Below are 26,026 nucleotides of genomic sequence, written 5' to 3' on the forward strand. Positions count from 1 at the left end.
GCTACGACATTTACAAGAGGGAACTTCAGTTGGACCAGCAGTGTCTTGCAAAGCAGAAAACACACTTCACTGTTTTGTTCCATCATTAATCTAAAACACAATATTTTCAATCTAGAACAAATGATTTCTTTTTTTAAAAATACATTTCTTTATGTTCAAATACTTTGAAGATAATGACTAGCTCACAAGGACAGACTGTCATAAAGAGTAGTGCAAACTGGCCTTCTTTTGCCAGAAACAAAAGAAATAGATCAAAAGCGTCTTGCACTGAGTCTACCACTCATGTGCGTAAAATGCATTCCACTTGCTGTGCTGTAGCCATCAATTCAACATCTCCAGAACTCTGTCACCCACAAAACCATTTCTCTGTCTAGGAGACAGAAGAATAAACCATGATCATGAAAGAGGTGCCATGTGCATGGGTCCTTGGGCCTCCAAAGGCTGCTAGAATCTGCAGGGGCATAAAAAAAGAAAAAAAAAAAAAAAAGTCTCAAACTCTCGGAACCCTCATGAACTCTCACACAGAGCTTATGCTTTAGGCAGAATCAGAGATTTGCAGGAGTTTAGATGTAATTAGGATGTTTAATTTGAAATCCAGTCCCTTAGCTGTGCAGGACAGAATTGCAAAATAGGAACAGTGACTTCAGTTCCTGTATCTGTAGAACCCATAAGGGGTTACAAAAAAAACTTTGGAAGAGGAACCTTTTTTGGTTACAACAGCTGAACTCCCTTGTTGGCAAAAATAAACATACTATGCCAAGCCCTAAGAGCTGCTCTATCCCCTTCAAGTCCATAGAGCAGAGGCCTATTCTTTATAGATGTGCTTTGCGCAGTAGCATTGTTAGAACAGAAAAGTACTGGTATGAAACAAATTTGTAAGTTCTGCCTTCTTCAGGCACCTGAAATGATGTTTAATCAATGAGAATGCAAAATAAAAGCAGAAAGAAATCCACATTATTGAAGGGTTTTGAAATCACCACAAAAGAACTAAAAAATAAGGTTTGCACTTACAGAAGGTTGTATTTTAAGAGAGGAAGGAAGGAAAGAAAGTGGAGTGAAAAGAGAGGAAAGGAAGTGAAAAAAATAAGAAGAAAGAGGCAGAAAAGGAAAAGGAAGAAATGAGAAGAAAAAGAAAAAAGAGGAAAGAAGGAAATGAAAAAGATAAAGAGAAAGAAAATCAAAGAAAGAGGAAGGACAGGAAGGGAAAGGAAGGGAAGAAAGAAGAATGGAAAAGGGAAAAGAAAGGAAGGAAGGGAAAAATAATGAAAGAGAAAGGAAAAGGGAAAGAAAATAAAAGAGAAGGAGGAGGAAAAGAAAGGAAGCATGAAGGAAAGTAAGAAAGGAACAGAAAAGCTAAAGGGAAAGGAAGAAAAAAGGAAGGTAGGAAAAAAGAAAATGGAAAAAAGGAGGATTTATTAGTCATACTTTCGGTACAGTGTAAGAGTTTTAAGTAAATATGCTACTAATTTAAGCTACTTAAAATGTTTAGCTGGGCTTTTTACAGAAACTTATTAGGGGAAATATAATATTAACTGTTAATATAAATAGTCAGGGGACAATTATTTCAGATAATTACAAGAGAGAAATTATAAAGCTCTAGTATCTTGGTTTTGAGTAATTTTAGGATAGCTTTTCAAGCTATTTTAGTATTAGTATTACAGAAACAGTAGTGTAAAGTATAGTACCTCTGAGCTATGTATAGCTACACAGGTATTACTTGCTGATGATCTGAGTATATGTATGTAATTATTCAGACTGACCTTATTTTTAAATTGCTCTTAGTAAAGATCATTTTTTTCTCTGTGTTGATTTCCTTCAGTCAGACGGTGCTGTCTTTAATTTTGTGAGCCCTCATACATCAATTAATGCCATTTATTTCATTAGTAACTTTGTACAGTACCTAGAGAACATAAAATGCTTCATTGGAAATTATAAGCACAATTCCAAGGACAGAACTGAGTTTATAGCGGAGGATTTAAGTGCTTTAATTTCTTTAAATTATTACATAATAATTTTGTTTCTACCTTGTATAAAAGATAAATGTTGTGTCAGTTGTGCTGCATTAATTTCCATCTCCTATTCTGATTCATGTATAGTCTAAGTAGTGTCACTAATTCTTTCTTTCTAGGACTTCATTTTACTTCCAGCCTACCAATCCCTCTCTGTTATATTGCCAAAATAATGGCAGATTTTGCCATGTGTCATGTCGTTTATATGTCATGCCTACATATTAAATGTGGGAAATGACACTGATTAATTATTTCTGATAAGGTATCGTCTCAAAGCGTATTGAATTCTTATAGGACTGTGTCTGCTCTGTGGAGGCTGACAGGAATTTCAATACACCAGGTTGCACAGCGATGGCTCTGCTGAATTTTCATAGAATCAGAATGGTTTCGGTTGGAAGGGACCTTAAAGATCATCCAGCTCCAAACATGTGGAGCCGCAGCTGAACTTCTCTTACCTACCAAGAGCATAAGTGCGGTGATGATGTGTGCTCCTATGGAGAATGCTAGCAGTAGTTCCAAGGGCAAAAACTTAGTTGGGCAAGTGAGAAATATATCCATGTCCTAGCTTTATGGCCGTATTGGGTATGCTGTCTTGCAGCCTTAGTGTACTTCTCCCCTGAAATCATGCACAGAGGTTTCAACGGCTCAGGACAAAAGCAAAACAGCCAGAGCAAATTTCCTCACCCTGTTTTGCCGAAGAAGATGGTTCCTCTCAAGACAAGTTTATCAGTCTCTTTATCAGTCTTAGTTCTGTGACTTAGTTCTGGACTTATTCTATACAGTATAATAATGTAAATACACATTTTTAAATGTGTAGAAACCTATAATACCTATTCAGCAAGGTTTCTACGAATAAATATCACAATACCTTTTACATCTAAGTATATAGTTGATCTTAATAAAGGATTTCAAAGTCTTAGGCGAATCTGCCCTTGATGGGGTTGCAGTTCTTTCTGAGCAGTTCAGTTCATTCTAAGCAGTAACTTGTGATAAAAAAGATGTGGGTTTGAAAATTAATTTAGGCTAGTAACCAATATGCATTAACGAGTTACTATAGCCAATATATTCTTTCATTATTTGCTGCCTGCTCCTTTTAAGGGAATCTATTTCCACGCAGCCTCAGTAATAACAACTACAGCAAAAATGCAGCATATAGAGTCAGCTTAAGTCCAACTGTAACTCAGTAGAATTATACTGGGATTGATTTTTTCCTCCTCTGCAGTTCCTCCATGTGTTTGAATACATTGGAAAAAATGAAAATGTAGTAAATGGTTTATATTTAATCTATATTCTATGCTTCTTGGTATGATGTGTAACGACAGCATACTTTTGCGAATATCTTATCAGTTTATGAGATGAAATAGATCTTCCTGCTTTATTCTTGTCAAGAAAAAGAATCTAGTTCCTATTGATCTTTCACTTGTATTTTTGAAACACGGAAATTACTTATTTCAGAAAACAAATAAAAGGTGTATAGATCTTTTTCTTATATGTATTCTGCTTCTCTTGGGATGTGAAGGAGTCACAAGGGAAGGATCTGAAATGCATGAACCATTGCTTCTTTGTCAGTATAGGTTTCCTGCATAGCTGGAATAAACTACTTTTAGGAGTATTAACAGATGTGCAGTTTACACAGGTAATTTGGAATAAGGAAAACCATGTCTTGAATACTAAGCTTTTAAGAGTACCTCACTTTTCATGTTTGTTGCCCGTTTAACTAACTGTCCAGATTTATTGTGATACTATATAGTATTCTGAAATAAAAAGGATATGGCTTGATTTTATTTTCAGAAATACAAATGCATCAAGAGAAAAGCATGGAATGTGTAGACTATGAGAGACTTTTTCTAAAAACAAGAAAATGTAGAAATGCATGGGGTTTTTATTTTGTTTTATAAAATGCTATGAGAGTATATGTGGTAAAACACCAAGAGGGCACAGATTTGACAGCTTCCTACTGTGAATAGTTATTCAATGTACATGTTTCATGACACGTGTTATGGCTGAGGAAAAGGCAGCTGTTTCCATCACCACCCTAAAAACTAAGCATTTTGTGCAACAACTAGTCCATATGATAATTCTTTCATTCAGCAATAGATTTATCAGGTTTTAAAGACTACAGACATTAAAAGTGAACTTTTTTACAGTGAACTTTATCCTTTCTTACATATTTTTTTGGCTGTTCACATCAGGTTTGTGATACTTAACCTAGCCTAAATAAAACCTCCAAATGCATACATGAAGAGAGTAATAGAGTGTTCTTCAGTCAAGCAAACAAGAATAAAATATCACAGCTGGAAGCTGAAGCTAGCAGCATTCAGACTTGAAATAAAGTACAAATTTTCAAGTAAGGGCATTCGTACCTGGAGTATTATACGTGGTTATTTACCTTAATAATGGCACTTTTTAAAATCTAAATTGTCTGTTTAACATCAATAAATAAATACAATGTTTATAATACAGTTGCATTCTGCAGAATTACCTCTGATGTATTCCAAACTCATTCCTAACTACTTTACTGCTAGGATGACCATAAATAAAATAAAATAGTTGGGTAAGATTTCCTATGCTGTACCAAAGATATTCCTAGCCCTCCTTGAAATCGCTCCAAATACAGTGCTAGTCGTTACTGTGCAAGAAATAGGTATCCAGCAAAGGACGGTAAATGACATTTGGAACAGCAGTAGGTGAACAAGGACAAGCTACTCATGATTCCGTGCACCTAACATTGCACTTAAAATATCAAATCAAACCAATTCAATTAGGAACACACCAAGTAGGCAAGTTGTGTGCTCCTCTCCTTCAAAGTCATTCTTCTAAAGAAAATTACAACAAATTTCCATTGGGGGCTATCTGTGATGCTCAGTTAGCACTGGGTCTTGCTCTCAAATGCCATAAATCATTTCCCCTTTCACACTTTATCCCCAGTGCTCCCATTTCAGGCAGCAAGAAACCACCACCAGAAATCTTAGTGCCCAAGTGTGCCAGGAGAAAATGTAGAGCTTTATTCACTAGGTCATTTTCTTTGTTTCTTTCTGTGCTGCTTTGTCTGAAAGTAAAAGTACTTTTGTACTTATATGGCTACATATAGGGTACGTGTGCGCTCATGTATGTACGTGTTGAAATTATTATTGTTATTATTTTTATTTTTATTCTGTTGAAAGAGCTTGATTCCACCACTGTTCACTGCAAACGAATCTGTGACCTTGTGGAGCTGCAGCATGCAAACGCCTTGGAGAAGGGCAGCCAACGTACAAAGGCTGCATTGAGTGTGTGGGCAGGCAGGAATGCTGGTACCAGGCAGCTCTCTAAAGAATGTTCTTTTGGCAGAGACACCCATGCTAAAAATGAGGGGGAAAAGTGAATTCAAAATGTAGAGCTGGCCTGCAGTTACGAAGTGATGAGAAAAGTTGGCTGTTCAACATGAGCTTCTAGTTGCATATTCTAAGTCCTTGCTATTCTCAGGCCCTCCTACGGCCATGGCCCTGACCAGTGTTTTGATATAGCACAAAGTGGCTGTTTATTGCTATTGACTGCTGAGGCCTGTGCTCCAAAATGCGTTCTGTCAACAGAATGTAAGTGAACTTGGCATTTTAAAGTTTGGCTGCTGCAGACGCGTAGATTTCGTGGAATTGCCATGCAGAAGGACCGGTGTTGCAGTCCCCAGCTCAAACTGAAAATGTTGCACAGGAAGACGTATCACGTGAAGGTCAGATTTACCTGAGATCCTGAGGGTTTTGCGGGGTTTTTTCTTCTTTGTCAGCATAGAAAATGTATCTTGTCTTTGCTTTGTGTCCTGTCAAAGGCTAGACTTTTAACTGTCTAAATTTTTTTCAGTATGCTCTATATGGAAAAAAAAGTCACTATTCCATGCAAATGGCCTTCACATGAGAGGGAAATACGGCCGTGTGTACAGTACATGATATTACCATAAAAGGAGTAATCAATATCTGTGCTAACTGTGTTACACTGAGGATATTTCTACTCTTTTGAGAAGTGATAGTTTCTATGGTTTTGTAAGAAACCACACGTATTGTTTTCTATTGCTTCCGTAGGAACTACAGGCAGAAATTGATGCTCATACTGACATCTTCCACAACCTGGATGAAAACGGGCAGAAAATCCTGAGATCCCTGGAAGGCTCTGAGGATGCAGCCCTATTGCAAAGACGTCTGGACAACATGAACTTCAGATGGAGTGAGCTTAGGAGAAAATCTCTCAACATTAGGTAGGATGTGAACGTAAGCAAAAGCCTACAGTTGGTGTATAAGGTGGACTGCTGTGTTTTGACAGTAAAAGCATTTATTTTTTTTTTCTGATAGCACTATTTCTGTCCATTTTTTTAATTATTTCTGTTATTTTGAATGTTGGCTTAAATTTGTGAGAATTATTAGGTTTTTTTGGTGTGAAAATGATAGTAGGGGATTAGGATATGAGGCACATGATGAGGTTTTGTAATTACAGGAGAGATTAGCATGTTTAAACAGTAACTACCCCCTCTGAATGTAAGCTTTTTCTAGACCTGGGTATGACTTATCAATGAGTCACGAAAGAAAGTGATTAAGCAACCTGTACTTATGATAAGTTTTATTTCTAAGGCTGCTATTTCCAGTGCAAAACTAAGAATATCCTTGCAAATGAGAAGACACGTTATTTGAGATCAGAGCTGTTGTCTGGGGAATAGACAGAATTACCAAATAAAATCAAGGGGTAAAAGGAAATCCATAGGTACTGTCACAAGAGGAAAAGAATTTCCTTGCAAAGAAAACTGCAATAAATGGTAATGTTACAAATGATAAAGTGGAGGTACATGGTTCCATGGGCTGAAGATTGCTTTTCAAAAAAAATTGTCCAGGAAACTTCTCTTCAGAAATACAACTTTTACAATAGGCAACACAGCTCTGTTGCATTTGGTCTTGGGCATTTTTTCATTTGCTTGCTTGCTGTGTGTTGGTGGTAGTTCAGAGGGCAGCAAAAGGCAGAAGTATTTTTCAAATTAATGTATGAAATATTAGTTTTTTTCAGCTCAGGCCCTAAGGGAGGTCAGTGTGTGTAATGACAAAAGCCATCTTCATAACATCAATCGTTAAAAATAAATGAAGGATGTGAGGTTGAAAAGATATTAGCAGCTAAAGAACAAGAGAAACAAATTCCTCTTTTTTTTTTTTTTTTTTTTTTTTCTGAGGAGCAAAAGAAGAGGGATGTAACCCTTCAAGGTCTCTCTGAGATTTTTTTTTTCTTCTTTTACCCATGAACTAGTCTAAATGCAGCAATGTTTGAGATAAAAAAACAGTCAGTTGGCCAAATATCAGTAATTAAATATATGGGACTTTCTGTCTTTGAGTTTTTACAGTTCAATGTATTGCTGCCATTAATCAAGTCAGAAATAGTAACCCTACTTATAACACAGTGACTTCTTGCATTAAACGTTCAAAGCAACAGACCTCCTCTCTAAAATATTTGCATTCAGTAAAAGGCTCAAGGTGTTCAATAACTTATTGATTAGGATAAGAAAAAATTCTTAACTTCAAAGACATTCAATTTAAATGTTGCTGGCCACTAACTGAATGAACAGGCTATTCTCAGTCTCTCTGCTTGGACCTATTTCTTTCCATCATACACTATGGAATGGATTTCATCATAAGTAGCAATGCTTACACAAAAGAGGGATAAGAGAAGAAATATGAAATGTTCCCCAGGCAGCAGTCCCACAAGTCCCCATACTGAGCATAAGTTTGAGACTGCTGAAACACAAGACCCATGCTGTTGTTTGGCTTAGGTAGGCATTCTTTTCTAAATCCACTATACATACGGTAGATATGAAGAGAAGCCAAGTTCATTTCCATTATTACTTTTCTTTTATTCTGATAAGTCAGTACAGTTCAGCCTAATAAACACTTTCTTTCTTATAAAGAACTCGTCTTTTAAAACTTTTTTCCTATTATCTATTTTGTCTGCATGTGCTTGAACACGGGTATAAATATATGAGTGTGTGCACGTAATGTAAATGCATAAACACATATTCCTGAAGCTGGAAGAAGGACAGAGCAGGCTGGGTTCAGGGAAACCATTCCCCACACGGGGGAAGGTCAGAGCCCAGCAGCAGTAACAAAACCACTTTGGGTCGCTCTTTTGCACTTTTTCTCTATAAAGCCAGACCTGGGGAAGCAGGGAAGAAGTGAAGACACTAGCGTTTGCCTCTAGTCGCTTCGCTGCCTTGTCTGGAGATGGTGGAAGCTTGCTGAGATAAACATGGGAGACAGCAGATAACCTGACTCAGAAATTTGGCTCCTTGACCGTGTCCCCTCCAAAAGCACTGTCATCCTTGCTCTGGCTGTTGCCTCCTGCAACTCCCCATACAACATCCCTGCTCCTCTCCCCCCTCACTGCTTTCAAACGCATCCTGGGGTCTCCCCAGCCCTTGCTGCCTGCAGGACTGGCCTCCCCCAGCAGCACCCGCTGTGAGCCAGTTTTGCCCCAGCCCACAGCTTCCCTGTGAGAGCGGAGATCAGAAGACAGCATGTCTGTCCCTCCCACATAGCCTTTAAGTTTGAAAACGGAGAAATTTTTCCATCAGCTCACATAGCAGAGCAGCTGAGCTTTCTGTCATCCTATGGCTAATCTGTCCCTTTCTTTTCTCTTTCCTCGGCACTCCAATTACCTGGTGTAAGAGATTGGAAAGAAGACAGGATCCATAGAACATTTCAAAGAAATACAACTGTCCTTACCTTCAGCAATTCCTCATTTCCATATCCAAACTAAGTAATAAGGTCTACAAAACACTGAGTCCATATTTATCACATTTCTTTATAGACCATTCTATATGAGGTATAGGAGTAGTATTTTTACTGTCAGAAAATATGTGATTTTATGTGCAATCACTGAAAAATAAGAGAAATGTTACATGAAGCTGGAAGTTTAGCAGAAAATATATAAAATAAAAGAAAATCTGTCTTGATTTTCCAGTGCATTTTATCACATTACTGTTATATCATATTGCTTTTGATTTGAATTACTAAGAGTTACCTGTAAGTGAATTAGGAATCTTTTCCCCACAAGCAATTAAAAAATAGCATATTCGTAAGTCTACAAAGACAAAATTTTAGTGTGCTTTGTCTGTGGTATAAACAAAATTGAAGATTTGATCTGTCCAGTGATGTTTCAGTCACATATTTTCTCTCCACAGAAAACAGTTGCTGAAAATTAGTAGTTCAACGCTTGATCCCAGTATTGAAAAACACATTTACACACACAGACACGCAGAGGAAATATTTAGAAGATATCCTTATGGTGGAGACCTTGTTTGCACAAAGTAGTAGTCTGTCTTTTGCTTTTTCTAGTGATTTGATTAGTTTCATTCACACCTCTGTTTAAATGGCACAGACATTCAGGTACTGTAAGGGGATTCTATTGGCTTTAACAATTTCTTTCTCACTTTTTTGGGGAAAGGATGGCATTGGTTCTCTTATCTTAAAGCTGAGCGACCACATGAGCCTTGTGGGACTCTGAATGGTTCGTGTAGTGGTTTAGAGAAATGCTTGCTCTTCTCTGAGTTGAAAACTTCTCTCTACTTTTTAGTTAATTAGTCTAGTAATCGGGGATGAGGGGGGTGGGGGGATATGTAAAAAGAATGGATGTTTCAGGCCAGGTCTGTGAAACCAAATCTAAATCAGTTTTGTCAGAATCTAATTCAAAGCTACTGAAGCTATTTAAAAATCATTAAGTTAATGAAACACTAGGATCTTTCTCAGTAAATAAGTTTGTACAATTTGGGTTTATTTTTACTGTGCCTGAATATATCTGATATTTAACACGTGCTTTCAGATCCCATTTGGAGGCCAGTACAGACCAGTGGAAGCGCCTACATCTCTCTCTTCAGGAACTTTTGGCATGGCTGCAATTGAAGGAGGATGAATTAAAGCAGCAAGCACCCATTGGTGGAGATCTTCCCTCTGTGCAGAAACAGAATGATATTCATAGGGTATGATTTTTTTAAATTATCTTTTGGTCATTGCTTTTTGTTTTGCAGGTTAGTGCTGCATGAAACGGTCCTTGTTGGAAAAAGTAAGATACCCTTTAAAATAAATTTTAGAGACAATGAAAACTGAACTTCTTACATGAGAGTACTAGCTACAATTTTCAAACACAGCTTTGAAAATCAGCCTTTGGGGAAGGGAGTATTTACTAGCAGCTGCTTGGCTTTTTTGGAAAGCGACACAACATTTTCATAGACCTATCATAGACAGCTAGTTTTCAAGGCTAGAACAAATACTAACTTAATATTTGAAGAATAAAGAAGTAGTTCTGTACGTTTTTCTAGATCAGGGATTTAAACATCACGTGTACTTTTTGAAAGCCCATTTTGCTATTGATTTTGGGGAATGTGTGTGAAAAAAGCAAGTAATATCAGCCCTAATGCACAATTGTGTGAATCATGAAACTGCTGTGACAACTGACTGTAACTGTCTGTAGCTCATACTAGTTTCATAAGGAAATCTTTATGGAAAGGCAATAGCTGAGCATCATATGGGGACTGTTCTAGACTAAGCTTTGTAGTAAAAAAGAACCTAAATCCAATACTTGTATAGGATTTTTTTTTTAAACCCACCAAATGAAAAAAACCCAAAATAACATGGTACTGCTGAATAACTCTTCATATAAAGAGTCACGCATTTTTTTTTGTCATAAAGGTGTGCTTTAAGTGTGTTTCCTGTATTGACTCAAGTTCACACCTGTCTGATTATGACCTAATGTTTGCGTTCGAGTAAATGACTTTTAATTTGCTATACCATTACAGTCTATCCAGGTCAGAATGTGAAATCACAGTTCTAGTACCTCAGTGGTGCTTTTTTAGCAGTACCATAAGGAAACCCTTTAGGAAACTAGTGTCCTGCTAAAATAAAGCTGAAGAATTGCTGAATGAAACAGTAAATGGGGAGAAACTGTTGTTCTGAAGAAAGGGAATAGGGAACCATGTGAAAGGTAACTGGGATAGCACACCCAACTTCAGCAACTCCTATTCTATCACTTATGAGCTCCATTAGATCTTGTCTAGCCTTTATGATAAGATTTCTTCTGTTTCTTTTGTGTTAATTTCTGATGAAAACTTTAATCAGGGAAGCACCAGTTAATAATAGCTGTTCATAATAAAAACCAGACCTCAACCCACTAGGATGATCCTCATTCAATAAGAAGTTGGTAATACAGTGCCAGGTTATTTTTTTACAAAGAACAATATAAGGTCAAGGGCAAGGAAACTTACTGATATAAAGAAATTTTCCTCTCGTGTTTAAGAGGTAAATGTATGTAGTGATTGGAATGAACCATAGAAATATTTATACTATGACATTTCTCCACTATACAGTATTCCATTTCTTGGAATTAATTTGGATGTATTATTTTAGCTCATCTGTCCCTCATTGGGAACCCTGAGTTTCTGACAAGTCTGGAAATATCCTATACAACCAGGCTTGGCTTTTGGCATAAGCCAATAGGCATTTGTCTACAGTACCAGACTGATGGGAGGTAGTGGTGATATGGTTTCTCAAGGGCCTATCTTTACCTAATGATCGAGAAAGACAAAGAAAGGGATGAACAAAAAACCTCTTATTGTCAGTATGTTGTATATATTGTATATATGTTGTATATATACATATATATAGTATATGTTTCTGTAAGCTATTCAACAGCTTCCCAGAATTCATCATAAAGGTGGCAAGACTTCAGTGGTGGACTATGTGATCTCTCTGTCACTCACCAATCAACTGAAGTGTTTAAAACTTTTAGGGATGAGAAGTGTTGCATAAAAGTAAAGTACCATGAAAAGGTGCAAAATGACTTTACAAAATAGATCTCCTTCTCATTTCTCCTTTTTGATTATATTCTCTCCCACATGCAGATGCATACAGACACAAATCTTTGGTCGTCATATCTAGTATCAAAGCTAGAACATTTAAGTTCTTTTTAGAAAGATGGGTTCTTTCCTTTTCCCACTCTGTATCACTTCTGTAGTTTAATATGAGGCCTTTCTAGTTGTAGGTATTCTGATTCCCTGTGGAAAAAAAGAACAAAACATAACCCTTGAAATTAGGTTACCCTGTCTGCTCTTCAAAGATCTCTTACAGAGGAGACGGGAAAAATAATCAATGCAGAACTCTGTTGACTTCAAGTTGTCTTTGACAAAATCTATGTTTGCAGCTTGGGGGTTTTCTACTGTATTCTTTTTCCCCAGACACTATGGACTTTCTGTTACTCTAAAATTTCCTTTTAGAGAATCAGACATACAAAGGCAGTATCCAAATGAAAAGGTTGGCTCATTTCTGAACATAAGAAAAATGCTTTTAAAAAAGCTTGCACCACAAATGTAGAAGTATCTAGCTTAAAACTGCACTGGAAAGCACTCTTTTTTTCAAGAGTTGCAGTGTGTTGGATGTGAAAGTAAAGAGTAGTTAAAATTTGGTCTTGAGAAAAAGAATCTGCTGATTGTTCACTTTGTTCTCCTGAATGTAATTTCTGGAAATCAGTCTTCAGGAAACAAGTTAAGTCTCTACCTGTTCTGACAAATCTTTTAAATGATCCAAACTTCCAGCTTTGGTCTTCCTATACCAGTACAATGTTTTTCCTTCTGTGAAGAATATTTTTTTTGCCAGGTAAAGCCAGAAATGAAGCCAGGTAAGTTCTTCATTGGAGAAGAGAAAAGGCCTCAGCAGGGGAACATTATTTATAAGCAGTTTAACTGATTGCTGTTGAGAAATGGCATGATGAATGCAAACATGATTTTATGCCTGAATCCTTTTTCTAAAGCGGTGTTACTGGCTGTTTTTATTTTTTTTTCCCTTAAGGATGTAATTTAAAGAAAAATAAACAGATTTAACCTCTCTATCTTTTAGAAGACCATCTGGAATGCCTCAGATATTCATAGCAGAGATGAAAAAAATTTTATTCTTATCATTAGAATGCTCCTAGTTGCCAAGATTGTCTTTAAAATTTTAAGAGTAGGGTTCAGATGAAAATTTAAAATGCTTGAATCTATGCCAGAGGAGAGCTTGAACTCAACTGACAAAAGAGATATCCATGCAGTCAAAATCATTGTTGCATTGTAAATGTGAGGTGCTTTTTAGACAAGGCAATTTGGAATTCATCCCGAATATACCCACATAACCTCTATTTGTTTGGACTTTATATATATATATATAGTGGGTCATTTTGTCAATTTTTGGCATGTGAAGAAATTGCGTCTATGCCAAAGTCTTCGAATGTGTGTATGTGGGGGGGGGTTAGTCAATGATAAAAAATACTGCTGTTCAACAAAACATTATTTCATTATCTTGCAGTTTTCTTTGCTTTACTGTCGTAATAATGTTTTATTTAAATCATATTAACTGTGTACATGTTACTGTTAATCTCCATTAAGTAACTTAGGCATCATGCAGATAGCCAGCTTTTTCTTTCATTCTTTTAAAAGTTGCCACATCTTCTGCATAGTGATTGTATTAACAGCATAAATAGCATTTATGAATATAGAAGTTAATTATTAACAATTCCCTGGAAACTCTTTCACATGACATCTACTGCAACAGTGCCTAAGAAGGAATACATTTTTTTGCTTGAACACACTAACCTTTTCTGGTGGCACAGTTGATACCTACTTTTCAAAACTGTGGTCAAAACCCATTTTTTAAAAAGCATTCTGGTCAGGAAATATCTTGAATTAATTTAAGTGCACTCTTTTTAAAATTCATTAAAAGCGAAAATATCTGCTTTTCCAATAGCAGCGATTAATGTTAGTTTTACTAATGGAACTTTCTTCTCATTATATTTTCATCTTTCAATTTAAACAATCTATGTTTCTCCATCTGAAGAGATTTAAGGACACCCATGAGGAGGTCGTGTAGGTCTGAGATAAACTGATCAATATATGCATTATTAAAATGGTGGACAGAATGCCATTACTGCTGTAGTGTTGATGACAAATAGAGATGCTTAAATAAAGTAGTTTACTTGGTTTTTTGTCAGGTCATACATTATGCACATTCGATTTCCTCTACAGTCACCACGAAGTGTGGAAGAAGTTAAGGAATTTGATGGAATTAGCCTGAAATCATTAGCTGTAAATTAGACATCCATTTAGGCTAATTCTGCTTTCAATGATGGTCTGCATATTATAAAGATGTATTTGTCACAGCTCTAGATAGATGAATTCTTTTTTTTTTTTCCCCAAAGAAGTGAAAGTGTCATCTATTGCTACTTATGATTTTTATTGGTAGTGTGTATATATTTCACAACACAACTTTACTCAGAAAGGCTGGATTTATCTTCATATAGTAAGAATATTTTTTGGAATGGAATAGTATAAAATGAGCATTCATTATTTTTAATGTGGTTCTGTGCCACTGCTTCAGTATCATGTTTTTTTTTTCATTCACTCCTTTTTAAATTTCTTACACTGAAATATATTTTAACTCACCCAGTGGAAGTCTGCTGATCAAAACTAGGGAAGGCAATAAGAATTGTAAATAGATCTTAACGCCATACTGGGTACTGTTCTAAAACAGGATTTACAGACTATAATCGCATCCACCAATTCCAACATCCAGAATGGAAAAGCTGGAAAAGAAAACGTTTAACGCATTGGCTCACTGTTTCCCTTTAATAAAAGAGAAAGAGACTCTTTCAGTTTGTGACTTAATACAAAATATATGAAGTCAGAAAGTTCCCATTAGCATTCCTCTATTGCTTTGGGAAGATAGATAACAATGATTCCTGCTCACACACTTTATGGGATGCATTATGCATACCTGATTATGTTGTCCTTGTTCTGTTGCACAAGAGGTGTTGGAGGAACGTGGCTTTAAACCTTTTTTGGAAATATAATGCCACTCGGTGTATTTGCTTGGTATGGTTTTATGCAAGAGCATTAGAAGCTGAAAGAAGTTATTTTGTGTCCTCCTCAATGTTTGTACGTGTACATAGCTACAGTTGACCTGACTACAGCAGCAGCACTCCACACAGCAGTACTACTCCTTCCCAGATACGTAGCTCAAAGGCACTTCTGGCTTTAAAAAATCCTATACGTTGGTGTAGTTCTGTTTTCCCCTGGAATATCTGTCACTCTTTCCTGCCTGTGTTGTGTGTGTGTGCAGATCTTTGTGCGTGCGCCTCCTGTTTTATTGGGTTGGGGCATATACATTTCTGAGAAAGAATTTGTCTTCGGAGACAATTATAAAGCATGTTATACCTTTAACCTATTATACGATTGTAATGTTTAAAACCCAATATGACTGTTGATGTCACTTTTAACATAATCATATGAGAGCGAAGCACGCAGTCCATGGGGGAACATTTCAAGTTATGCATCCTGCTGGCTTACTTGAGCTGCAGACCTGCAAAATGTAGTGGGACAGAATGATGTAGTGTGAGGTGAGCACGAGGGATAATTAAAGGAATAGATTTTCCTCGTTTGGAGGCATGAAAAGGGCTTCTTGTGTTCCCTCTTTCCGTTGCACTTCTTGCAAGAGTCAAATATGAAGAATAAAAGTGTCTAAGTTAAAGAGTTATAACCCCGGAGTAACCCCACTCAGTTTTTATGGAGAACAATGTCCGATAGTAGCTTACTTGCTAATATACAGTACTCTTCTTTATTTGTGAAAATCAGTGTTGATTCTTCAGGGTCAACATGATTGTTTAAAACATTTATCACAGATATTAATCATACGATATATTCCCCTATGATAGCAGATACACTCTGTGAAAGGATCCCAGTTCCATTGATGTCCATGACAGAAAAATAACATTTTTTAATTTGTTGTTTCCTTCAAGAAAGCACACTTTGCTAAAGGGTTTTCCTGTTTCACCATTACAAACCTATGGTCAGTTCTTGACCACTTAATAAGAAGTTTGGTTGAATGTTTATAGTAGAATAATGTTGTTATTTCCTTAAGTTTACTTTCCTGAAATGTATTAAGAATATTTCACCTGTGAGTGCTCAATTATAAACTGCAGGTGTGATTCTCATTATTAGTTCTGTTAGGTATTTCCTGTACAGAGCCTTTAATATCAAATATAATTCAAAGTGTAATGAACTTTTTAATATTGAATTTATAATTTTTAGTTTGCATAGAAACCCAAATTTTGTTTAATAATTAATTTAACTGATTTGTTGAGTCTATTATGTAAGAAACTTATATAATGGCTGTGTTGTAAAAAGAATTTTCTAATCCATGGAGTAAAATCTGTTTTCCACTCACGGCACATGGCTCTCCTTTTTGCAGTATTGTGTTTTGTGTTACACCGCACTATAATTATCTGCATATTTTACCTCTATGCTACTTGAAAACAGTATGCATTCAGTATTGTTTCAGAAATAGAGAGGAAAATGTTGAAATAAAACAGTGGTAAGGACCATTTAGGTAAATTCAATGCAACATGCAAAAGATCTAATAGAACGTGCAACCCATAGGCCAGGTTTCATCTGCATTTTTATGTGGGGAACATTTGGATTCAGATTAATGGAATCTTAACCCAAAAAAAAAACCAAAACCAAAACCACCCAAACAAAAAAAAAAAAACCAAACCCAAACCAAAATACCCAAGATGATATGTATACTGTCAATAGCCTACCAAAACTTCAAATACCAACCTTGAGAATCTTACTCGTGGTCATTTTAAAAGCAGGGAATGGAAGAGACATATTAAAAGGAGCTGTTGCTGGAGGGAGAAAACAGGAAAGAGGAAGGAAAGACAAGAAAGGAGATGGTTGACAAAAAGCATGACAGGAAAGGAAGAGATGAAAGGGAGAAATACAGTTGATCTGAAAATGAGCAACCGTACCACTGAGCAATGTTAAATGTAAAGATATGGAAATTGATATTAAATACTGATTAAAGTAACTAGGAATTAACTATTTCATAAGGACTACTTTTTGCTCTTTAATTTTCACTTGTGCATGCCTACATTGATGCTAGATTATATCACTGATTTTTCACCTTGGCCTTGATTCTACATTTCATAAATCTCAGTTCATGTAATTTTGGAAGACATGCATCTACACCACTACTAGAAGAGAGAGTTGCCATTTAATATATTGGAAATTCTTTTGTTACTAATTGTTATGGGTTAACATGTCAATATACATAGGTCCTTTTTTTTCCTTATGATATAACAGTTGCCAGCAGGAGTAGCAAAGTGGTAGCTGTAAGACATACTGGATTTTCCTTCGCATTCTGGTAAATTTTGCTTTCAAGAACAATTAGCTATGCTGGTGTGGTCCAATATAGAGTCAGACGAAGAGTTGTCCCTTTTAGGAAGGTTTTGGAGTCGACACTGACATTAATCAACAAAAGAGATCCCCTCACAGTGAAAATTTGATCAGCAGCCTTGGATACTTTGCAGCATGCTGACAGTACATTTGCTCTTTTGAATACAACGTGATTTCAGGTTAAGCAAAAGCTGATTATCTCTTCTACATTTTTTTTGTAGATACTGGCAGTACACACATGGAAGCTGTTGTTGAAAATTTTGTTCTTGAATTGACAAAAACAAGGGCTAGCACTCAGTATTTCATTATATATCCACTTACAATAATTTTGTTTCATCTCTCAGACTTTCAAGAGGGAGCTGAAAACAAAAGAACCTGTTATCAGGAGTGCACTAGAGACCGTCCGAATCTTCTTAGCAGAGCAGCCTGTGGAGGGACTGGAGAAGCTCTACCCAGAACCAAGAGGTAACTGAAGAAAGAGCAGGGTAATAACACATTGCTAGAATGATCAGTGATGATCAGTGATGATTAAATAAATTCTGCCAGCCGCTGTGAAAGCATCCCTTTTACACTCCAAGCTGAATGTCAGCATTCATAAACTAAGCTAAAAATACAGATGAAAGAAACCCTTAGCCATCCTGCTGAACACTGTGGCACTAAATAGACATGAATATTTATAAGCAGATTTTGAACTGGCTTTAAACCTTCAGGACCTATCTGTAACTGCAGGCCCATTTGAGGTCTGAAAACTGCAATTTAACCTAAATTCAACTTGTAGTCTCAGTACTACAGAAGCTCCCAATTCCACTCAATTGCAGCAAAAGATTCAGAATGATTAATATTTTTCTAAGTGCAGAACTGTTTTGCTGAATCAGGACACAGATGATAAACATTTAGCTACAACTTGCATGTTTAAAAATGCCTTTATGTACTTAAATGCATATTTTGGTGACCTGTATGGTGGCAAGATTAAATTTGTTAAGAGATTTTCAAATGATAATACATCAATAAAATAAATTTCACAGGCGTCTTTGAATCTGGATAGTTTCTTACTGAGCTTTGAACTTACCCAGATGGCAATTATTTTTATTCTAAGACAGAATATGTCTTAAAAGACTCTCGACTTTCACATTTAGAGCTGTCACCTGAGGAAAGGGCCCAGAACGTCACTAAACTTCTCCAAAGGCAAGCAGATGAGGTCAGAACTGAGTGGGATAAGCTGAATCTGCAGTCTGCTGATTGGCAAAAGAAGATAGATGATGCTCTTGAAAGACTGCAGGGTCTTCAAGATGCTGTGGATGAACTGGACCTGAAACTGCGCCAGGCTGAAGTGTTCAAGGGATCCTGGCAGCCAGTGGGGGATCTGCTAATTGACTCTCTGCAGGATCACTTAGAAAAAGTTAAGGTATGTGTCAGTATATCAGTATTTCTGAGTCTAAAATAATTGTCTTATTCGCTTTATGAATCGCCAAATGAGGAATCATCTTTTAAAACAGGAAATTGATAGTTTTGTATCATAGTGATTGATATTTTTTTTTAAAAGTACATACAAAGAGTTTTATGATTTCTGCAATTAAAATGGAATCAAATCAACATTGAGAATGTATGTTGCTAACATGGGTAAAAAGCACTGCAGGAAGGTGTAAATATACTCAGCACACTCACTGTTAACTCAGGAGATAACATTAAGAAAACATTAACATTAACATTAACATTAAAGAAAACAAAATAGAATATAAAGGAGAATATACGTTCAAAACTAATTCTGTTCTTTATTATACTTTTGTAAGTATGATGAGTATATATTTTTGTCTATACTTGTAGAGTAGAATTTAAATAATTTCAAATATATGGTTTTGTTGTTGTTTTGTCATGATGGTGGTATTTGCTATCTGTCTGATTTGATAACTAGGCCTCATAGCATAAGATAGTGGGGAAAAAAACCCTAACCCTGGAAAACCTGTCATTATTTTCTATAACTTAATGTTTATCTGCTTTCAAGCGCTGTTTCATAAGATCATTGCTTATTGGGAAACTCGTGAGCTTGTCTTCTTTCAGCATGACTGCCATGGCCAGACTTTATAAATACTACAGGATTCCTTCAGCTAGAGCACAATAGAAGCAGTTGCCATTTTGATAGGAACAAAGTGCCTCTGTTCTATTCACATAAATAGGACTCATCAGTCATTTTGAAAGAGACCTGAGCTGACTGTTATTTTCTCTAGTAGAACATTAGCATCTAATGGAGAGGAAATAGAATGACTAATGGCAAGAAAAGATGCCTTTAAAAATCAAATGTGGTTTATTAAAAAAAAGTCCATGAGTTTTAATCACATAGAAAATTTAATGGGTGTCCTGTACAAATATTATACAAGACAAATTAAGTACGTGGTAGCTGATGAACAGTTAGCTGTAAAATTTGTTTATCTTCATTTAAATTCCTAAATTAACAGAAGATATCTATTTATAAATTCTCAGAAAGTGCCTTCCATTACAGCAATGGAATTTTTTTTGTGATTTTGGAGAAGATATTCTGAACGGAAACACCGAATCCCTGATATTACTGGAAAACAAAGCCGGTAGCTTAATTCTAAAGATGTGACCTTAACTGTTAACTCCATAGTCATAGTGGTGAATCCTGTTACACTTTAAAAAAAAACCCAAAACCTGTCCTAGAAGACATAATGGAATTCTAACATTGATGACAAAACAGAAATCTTAACACCTATGAAAACTGAAAGGTACTATCAATCAGTAAATGTGTGTTTATTCCTTCTGAACTCTTAATATTAGGACCAGACAGAAACCCAGACTTCTGTTTCAAGTTTTAAAATTAGATGCTATCACCTACCCTGATTTTTATCTCATTTGTAGCATGTTTACTTAAAATATTTATGAATATAGGCTATCATAAGACCAGACTGTAAGATTATCAGCTACATGGTAAATGAAAAAAACATACAGAATATATTCATACCCTTTTAAGCTATAACCTTTCATTTCATATATGGCAATTATCCTCCTGAAAACTCTGCTAAGGTGTTTCGAAAATAAGGAGGTGATTGGTGACAGCCCACGTGGCTTCGCCAAGGGAAAGTCATGCCTGACAAATTCGGTGCCTTCTATGATGGGGTTACAGTGTCAGTGGATAAGGGGAGAGCAACAGACATCATCTACCTGGACCTGTGCAAAGCACTTGACACTGTCCCACATGACTTCCTGGTCTCTAAATTGGAGAGACATGGATTTGACAGATATACCACTCTGGATAAGGAACTGGCTGGATGGTCACACTCAAAGAGTTGCGGTCAATGGCTTGATGTCCAAATGGAAACCAGTTATGAGTGGTGTTCCTCAGGGGTCAGTACTGGGGCCGGTGATGTTCAACGTCTTGATTGGTGATATGGACAGTGGGATTGAGTGCACCCTCGGCAAGTTTGCCGAAGACACTGAGCCGTGCGTTGTGGTCAACATGCTGGAGGGAAGGGATACCATCCAGAACGACCTGGACAAGGTTGAGAGGTGGGCCTCTGCAAACCTCATGCAGTTCAACAAGGCCAAGTGCAAGGTCCTGCACCTGGATCATGGCAATCCCAAGCAAAATACAGGCTGGGCAGAGAATGGATTGAGAGCAGCCCTGAGGAGAGGGACTTGGGGGTGTTGATTGATGAGAAGCTCAACATGAGCCAGCAATGTACGCTTGCAGCCCAGAAAGCCAACCATATCCTGGGCTGCATCAAAAGAAGTGTGGCCAGCAGGTCAAAGGAGGTGATTCTACCTTTCTCCTCCACTCTGGAGGAGTGCAGAACCCCACCTGAAGTACTGCGTCCAGCTTTGGAGTCCTCAGCACAAGAAGGACATGGATGTGTTAGAGTGGGTCCAGAGTAGGGCTGTGAAGATGATCAGAGGGCTGTAGCACCTCTCCTATGAAGACAGGCTGAGAGAGTTGGGGTTGTTCAGCCTGGAGAAGAGAAGGGTCCGGGGAGACATTATAGCAGCCTTCCAGTACCTAAAGGGGGCTTATAGGAAATCTGTTGAGGGACTTCTCAGAAGGGCAAGTAGTAATCGGAGGAGGGGGAATGGATTCAAACTGGAAGAGGGTAGATTTAGATTAGATATCAGGAAGAAATTTTTCACTTTGAGTGTGGTGAGGCACTGGGACACGTTGCCCAGAAAAGCTGTTGATGCCCCATCGCTTGATGTGTTCAAGGCCAGGTTGGATGGGGCTTTGAGCAACCTGGTCTAGAGGGAGGTGTCCCTGCCCATGGCAGCAGGGTTGGAACTTGATGATCTTCAAGGTCCCTTCCATCCTAAACCATTCTATGATCATATGATTATAGTCTGCTAGATACACATACATGGTGATATTGTGCTTTCAGTACCTTGTGTGTGATCATAATTAGCTTAGGTAATATAAGAACACAATAAACACAAACACAAAAGAACACAAAAAGCTGAATATAATTAGTTGTGTGAGTAGTACACTGTCAAAAAATGTGCTGTCTAGAATGGATGTATTTGCTCTAACGAAATGTAATTCCAACATAGATACTGAAGAGAAATGCAGGTACTAACTAGGCAACATAAGCACATTTGTGAAAATAACTACCAAGAAAGCTGCAGTTGTGTCTGCAATTTGAAGGCCTATATAAAAACTGTACATTTTTAGGTTTTGTAGGTTTTTACCTCAGTTAATCATATTTATGATACACATAGTTTTTCTTGGAGTGAAATCTATTTTAGCAAAATTATAAATCAAGATCAATAATTTATTGAACCATAAGATAAAGCATGTAAATCCTTAAAAAGTTTTCAAGTTTGCATTTGCTACGTGCGAACTGGCCAGACTGTAGAAACTTCGATCTGATCCGTTATATCCTTAGCATATCTACCTAAAGTGTACAAATATTTCAAACATACTCAGAACCCTAACCTTAATTGCTGGGTTTAATTTTTCAAACCTAAAAAAGAGGATTTAATGTAAATATATTATCTGTGACAGGAGCAATAAGACATGATTTAAGCCCATTTTTATGTTGAACATATTTTTTGGATATAAGTTCATTTCTGATTTACTCCCTATCTTGATACGTTTAGATGTAACCATTATTACTATCTCAGTAATAATGACCAAATTAAGTCAGTTTTTCTTCCTCCTCCTCCTCCCCACCCCCCATTTTGTTTAAATGAAACCCAAACAATTGGGAAGTTATTTTTTTGTGTTTCATTTCCACAGCTATCAAATATGTAAGAGAAAGATTCTATTTTGGCTACTTCTGTACAAGAAATTAAAGCAAATCTAGGCCTTTCCACAAAATGTAATGCATATTTATTTTTTTCATAAGACTTTAACAACTACATAAATTAAACTTCGGTAACAGTATTATATTCAGTTACTAGTAAATAAAATTGTTGCTTTGAGAGGAAATTAGTTACTAAAAGAAGTGCTAGTCTAACGTATGAAAGTCTTAATAAGATTAAGAAAGCTAATATGGCAACATTTGCTAAAAAGAGTATGTAGAATTGACTCAAAGCATTAGCCAGCTGAGCAGCAGTGTCTCCTTTGCATGCTCTGCAGAAATAAGAACATCATTCCTAGCCTGAAGTCAAATGATGGGAAGACTGAAGAGGCAAGAGAGATTTCTGGTAGAGGGACAAGTGGAGGGAGGGGTAAGAAAGCTCCAAACTGCTCAGCACTGAATTGATTCCTCTTGCATGCCAGTTACCTCTTCTAGTCTACAGGCCCAGTCCTTAGCTCCAAAACTGCGGTCATCCCCCAAAATGCTGGATGCATACAAGAATGGAAAATGAGTTAAATCTGTTATGCAATTTCTAATGTGCAATTTTAAAACTTACCTTATAATATTCAAGATTGGGAGAAGCACTGAGACATTTGACTCAACTCTGCAGATTTTAGACGCCTTTGATGCCTCTTATTTGGCCTGCATAAGCTGGTTTAACCCATGCCTGATTACTACTTTTTTATTCTTGCTCCCCCTGGTAATTGATTCAGTTAAGGGTTAAATACTTTTCCTTTGCAAATGTTTTAATTAAAAGGCAAGTTGGTTGAAGAAGACACAAGTTATATAGCCTTCAGCTAAAAGCTATTAGTAAACAATAAAGATCTTTCTTTACAAATTATATTATCAGCCACAGATTATCAAATTGATATATTATACATCTCTCATCCTTGCTCTGTTTGTGGTGGTGTGTATCACAATGACTGATGATAGTACCGTGTGAGGGAGGGTGCCTATTACTCTCCATGCATCTAAGCACTCCAAGCACCTTCTGAGCAGATCTTCGAAATATTGGTCACATGTGATTGCATTTCTTGCAAATCCTTCACCTAACCAGGATCACAGTAGCCTTCCCAAACCTAAGCTGATGAATAACTTCCTAGGGAATGAGTTTGCCCGGTAGCCATTTGTCACTGTTCTCTTTAGCTATAGTTGCTGGAGCTCTTAAGGTCATGGTGTAACATTGAACTCGCACAAAATAACTGATCCTTGATCAGTATTAACGGATTATTATTACAGATCCTTGATCTACATTAACATACCAATTGGTATTCATCTCTGATTCTGAGGACAAGAGATAACTAGTTTTACATAACTCCCCCAAAGAATGCAACCTAGACTACAGATGGTCTAGAATCAAAATATTCATCACACATCTCTGCTGCTCCGTCCTCTGTTATTCTCCCTTTTTTCCTCTCTCACCTGGGTGATCTTACTTGCAGAGTGAAATATAACTTACTGTCTTAATAATGCATTGTTATAGTTTGAGAAAACAGTTTATTGTTGTTTAGACAATTTTTCTATCACCAGATGACCCCTCTCCACCTGGGAAGGGGAATTGGGGAAAAACACAGAAACACAAGGGTTGAAATATAAATAGAATTAATAGGATAAGACTAAATAATTAACATTAATAATACTAAAGAATCAGTATTGATCCTGATACCAATATAAAATATACAAGGATTATATTCAGCCAATTCTATCATCAGCAGGAGGCTGTGCGCTCCCAGCAGTGACAGCAATGTCAGACACTGTGAGTGCGGCGGCTTCGGGAGGAAGGGAAGGCCTCAGAGGTCTGGTGCTGGGGCAAGAAGTTCTCAGGGTCACTGCCATCAAGGGTTAGAGAGAACTTCACAGCAAACTTTCTAATTTATATTGAATGTGACGTTCATGGTATGAAATAATCCTGCTGTTCAGCTTGGGTCCAGTGCCCGGGTCTCGCTCCTCCTCATCCTTGCACCTGGTGAGCCTGAAAACACTGAGACCTTGAGATCCACATACCGTAGCTGGCTATAAAGTAAATATTTTCACAAATTCAGACACTAGAGTCTTCTAAAAGGGTAGTTTTCCCAAGCATTAGAAAAGAAATTGGTCCTGCGTTGCTCAAACCAGGACACATTTTCTTTCTTTCTCTCTCTTATAAGCATACCTTTCTATTCTTTAAAATCCAAACCACCACTTAACTGTCTTAATGCAGTTCAAGACCAAATGAATCTATTAAATGTCCCTTAATATCCATTGGATGATCATTTTGATTGTAGCTCAGATTATATTTCAGACATGACCTGGGATTTCTACTTCTTTCTGCAACAAATTCAACAGATGCTTTCTTCTTGCAAGCACAATTTTTTCATTTTTTTCTTTTTCTCATCACAATGCCTGGGACACTTGAGACCATCACTCACTTTTTATATTAAGCTTTTCCTGGTCTTGATATGTGCAATCGTACCTGCCTCATCTGTTCAGTATCTTATTCAAAGACCCACTCCAGGAATTGGGAGCAGAACCACCTTTCCTTTCCTCTCTTTCTCCCCAAAAGGGCCTCCTTGGGCTCCATACCAACCGAAACTTTGATAACGGTTATGCTGCTAGTGTGCAACAATCATTACATGTCATGCTGATAACTTCTTACTGTTTTATTGTTTGTCTGTAAACATCTGCTGAACAATACTAATAGGAACGGATGCTGTTGTGTATTCAGAAGTTTACCCTAAAGAAGTTTCAGATTTTGATACTTTAAGCTCTGAAAAATTCTTTTTTAAACTAGAGGCCGTTATTTTGGGTTGTTGTGCACAGAATTTTGTGACTGGGAAGGCAATGTAATTTTAACGGTGTGGTTTATCTGTTACTCCAAGGTATGTATGAGAGCCCAATGCGAAGCGCTTTCTTATGGCAGTGGTATTCTACCATATTGCTAGAGGCCTATAACTGCTTCAGTTTTCTCTCATAGACAACACTGTAAGTAAACAGCAGAGCCTCTAGACTCCATGGGGCATATAACTCCCGCCTGGCTTTTTTTATTTTAACCACTGTAAAATAATAATAAAAAAAAATCAAGAACAGGCAGTAGTGTCTGTGGTTTCTCTAGTTCAAAATAGAAGCACATATCTCAAGAACGCCTGCCAAATAATAGCTGAATTGTGTAGCCCTATTTTCAATTAATTCCATTCTGTTACAGAATTATTTGTTCCCCTTCATTGTCACATAGAGAGGGCACCTTGACTCAATATGATGATTGTTAGCTGTAAAAAGCAGAAAGAATTTAGTGACGTGTCTTGTATTTTCCTGTGAACAGTTTTCATGGAAGTCTTAATCTTGCTTCTTAAGAACTGGTGGTTGTTCTTTCAGATTCACTTTTACAGTTACGAAAAAAGCAGTTGCATGGGAAGACTATGAACTTTGCATATAGATTATGGATTTAAATATATTTAATATATTTCATGTAGCAAGTGTATTCA

At 36.9% G+C, this 26,026-nt stretch overlaps 1 protein-coding gene across 3 annotated transcripts in view; it reads left to right on the plus strand.

Moving 5' to 3' along the window:
• DMD (dystrophin) overlaps window positions 1-26,026 on the plus strand; it is a gene marked incomplete at both ends in the record, with an annotated part of 1,177,430 nt that overhangs the window by 958,017 nt on the left and 193,387 nt on the right. For all 3 annotated transcript variants that reach the window (XM_082480534.1, XM_082480533.1, XM_082480531.1), the window contains 4 exons: window positions 6,065-6,237; window positions 9,834-9,990; window positions 17,610-17,730; window positions 18,402-18,670. In XM_082480534.1, coding sequence (XP_082336660.1) covers window positions 6,065-6,237; window positions 9,834-9,990; window positions 17,610-17,730; window positions 18,402-18,670 — 720 coding nt within the window. The remainder of the gene's footprint in view (window positions 1-6,064; window positions 6,238-9,833; window positions 9,991-17,609; window positions 17,731-18,401; window positions 18,671-26,026) is intronic.

Source organism: Vanellus vanellus (assembly GCF_965231255.1).
Source record: "Vanellus vanellus genome assembly, chromosome: 1".
NCBI classification, from domain to species: domain Eukaryota; kingdom Metazoa; phylum Chordata; class Aves; order Charadriiformes; family Charadriidae; genus Vanellus; species Vanellus vanellus.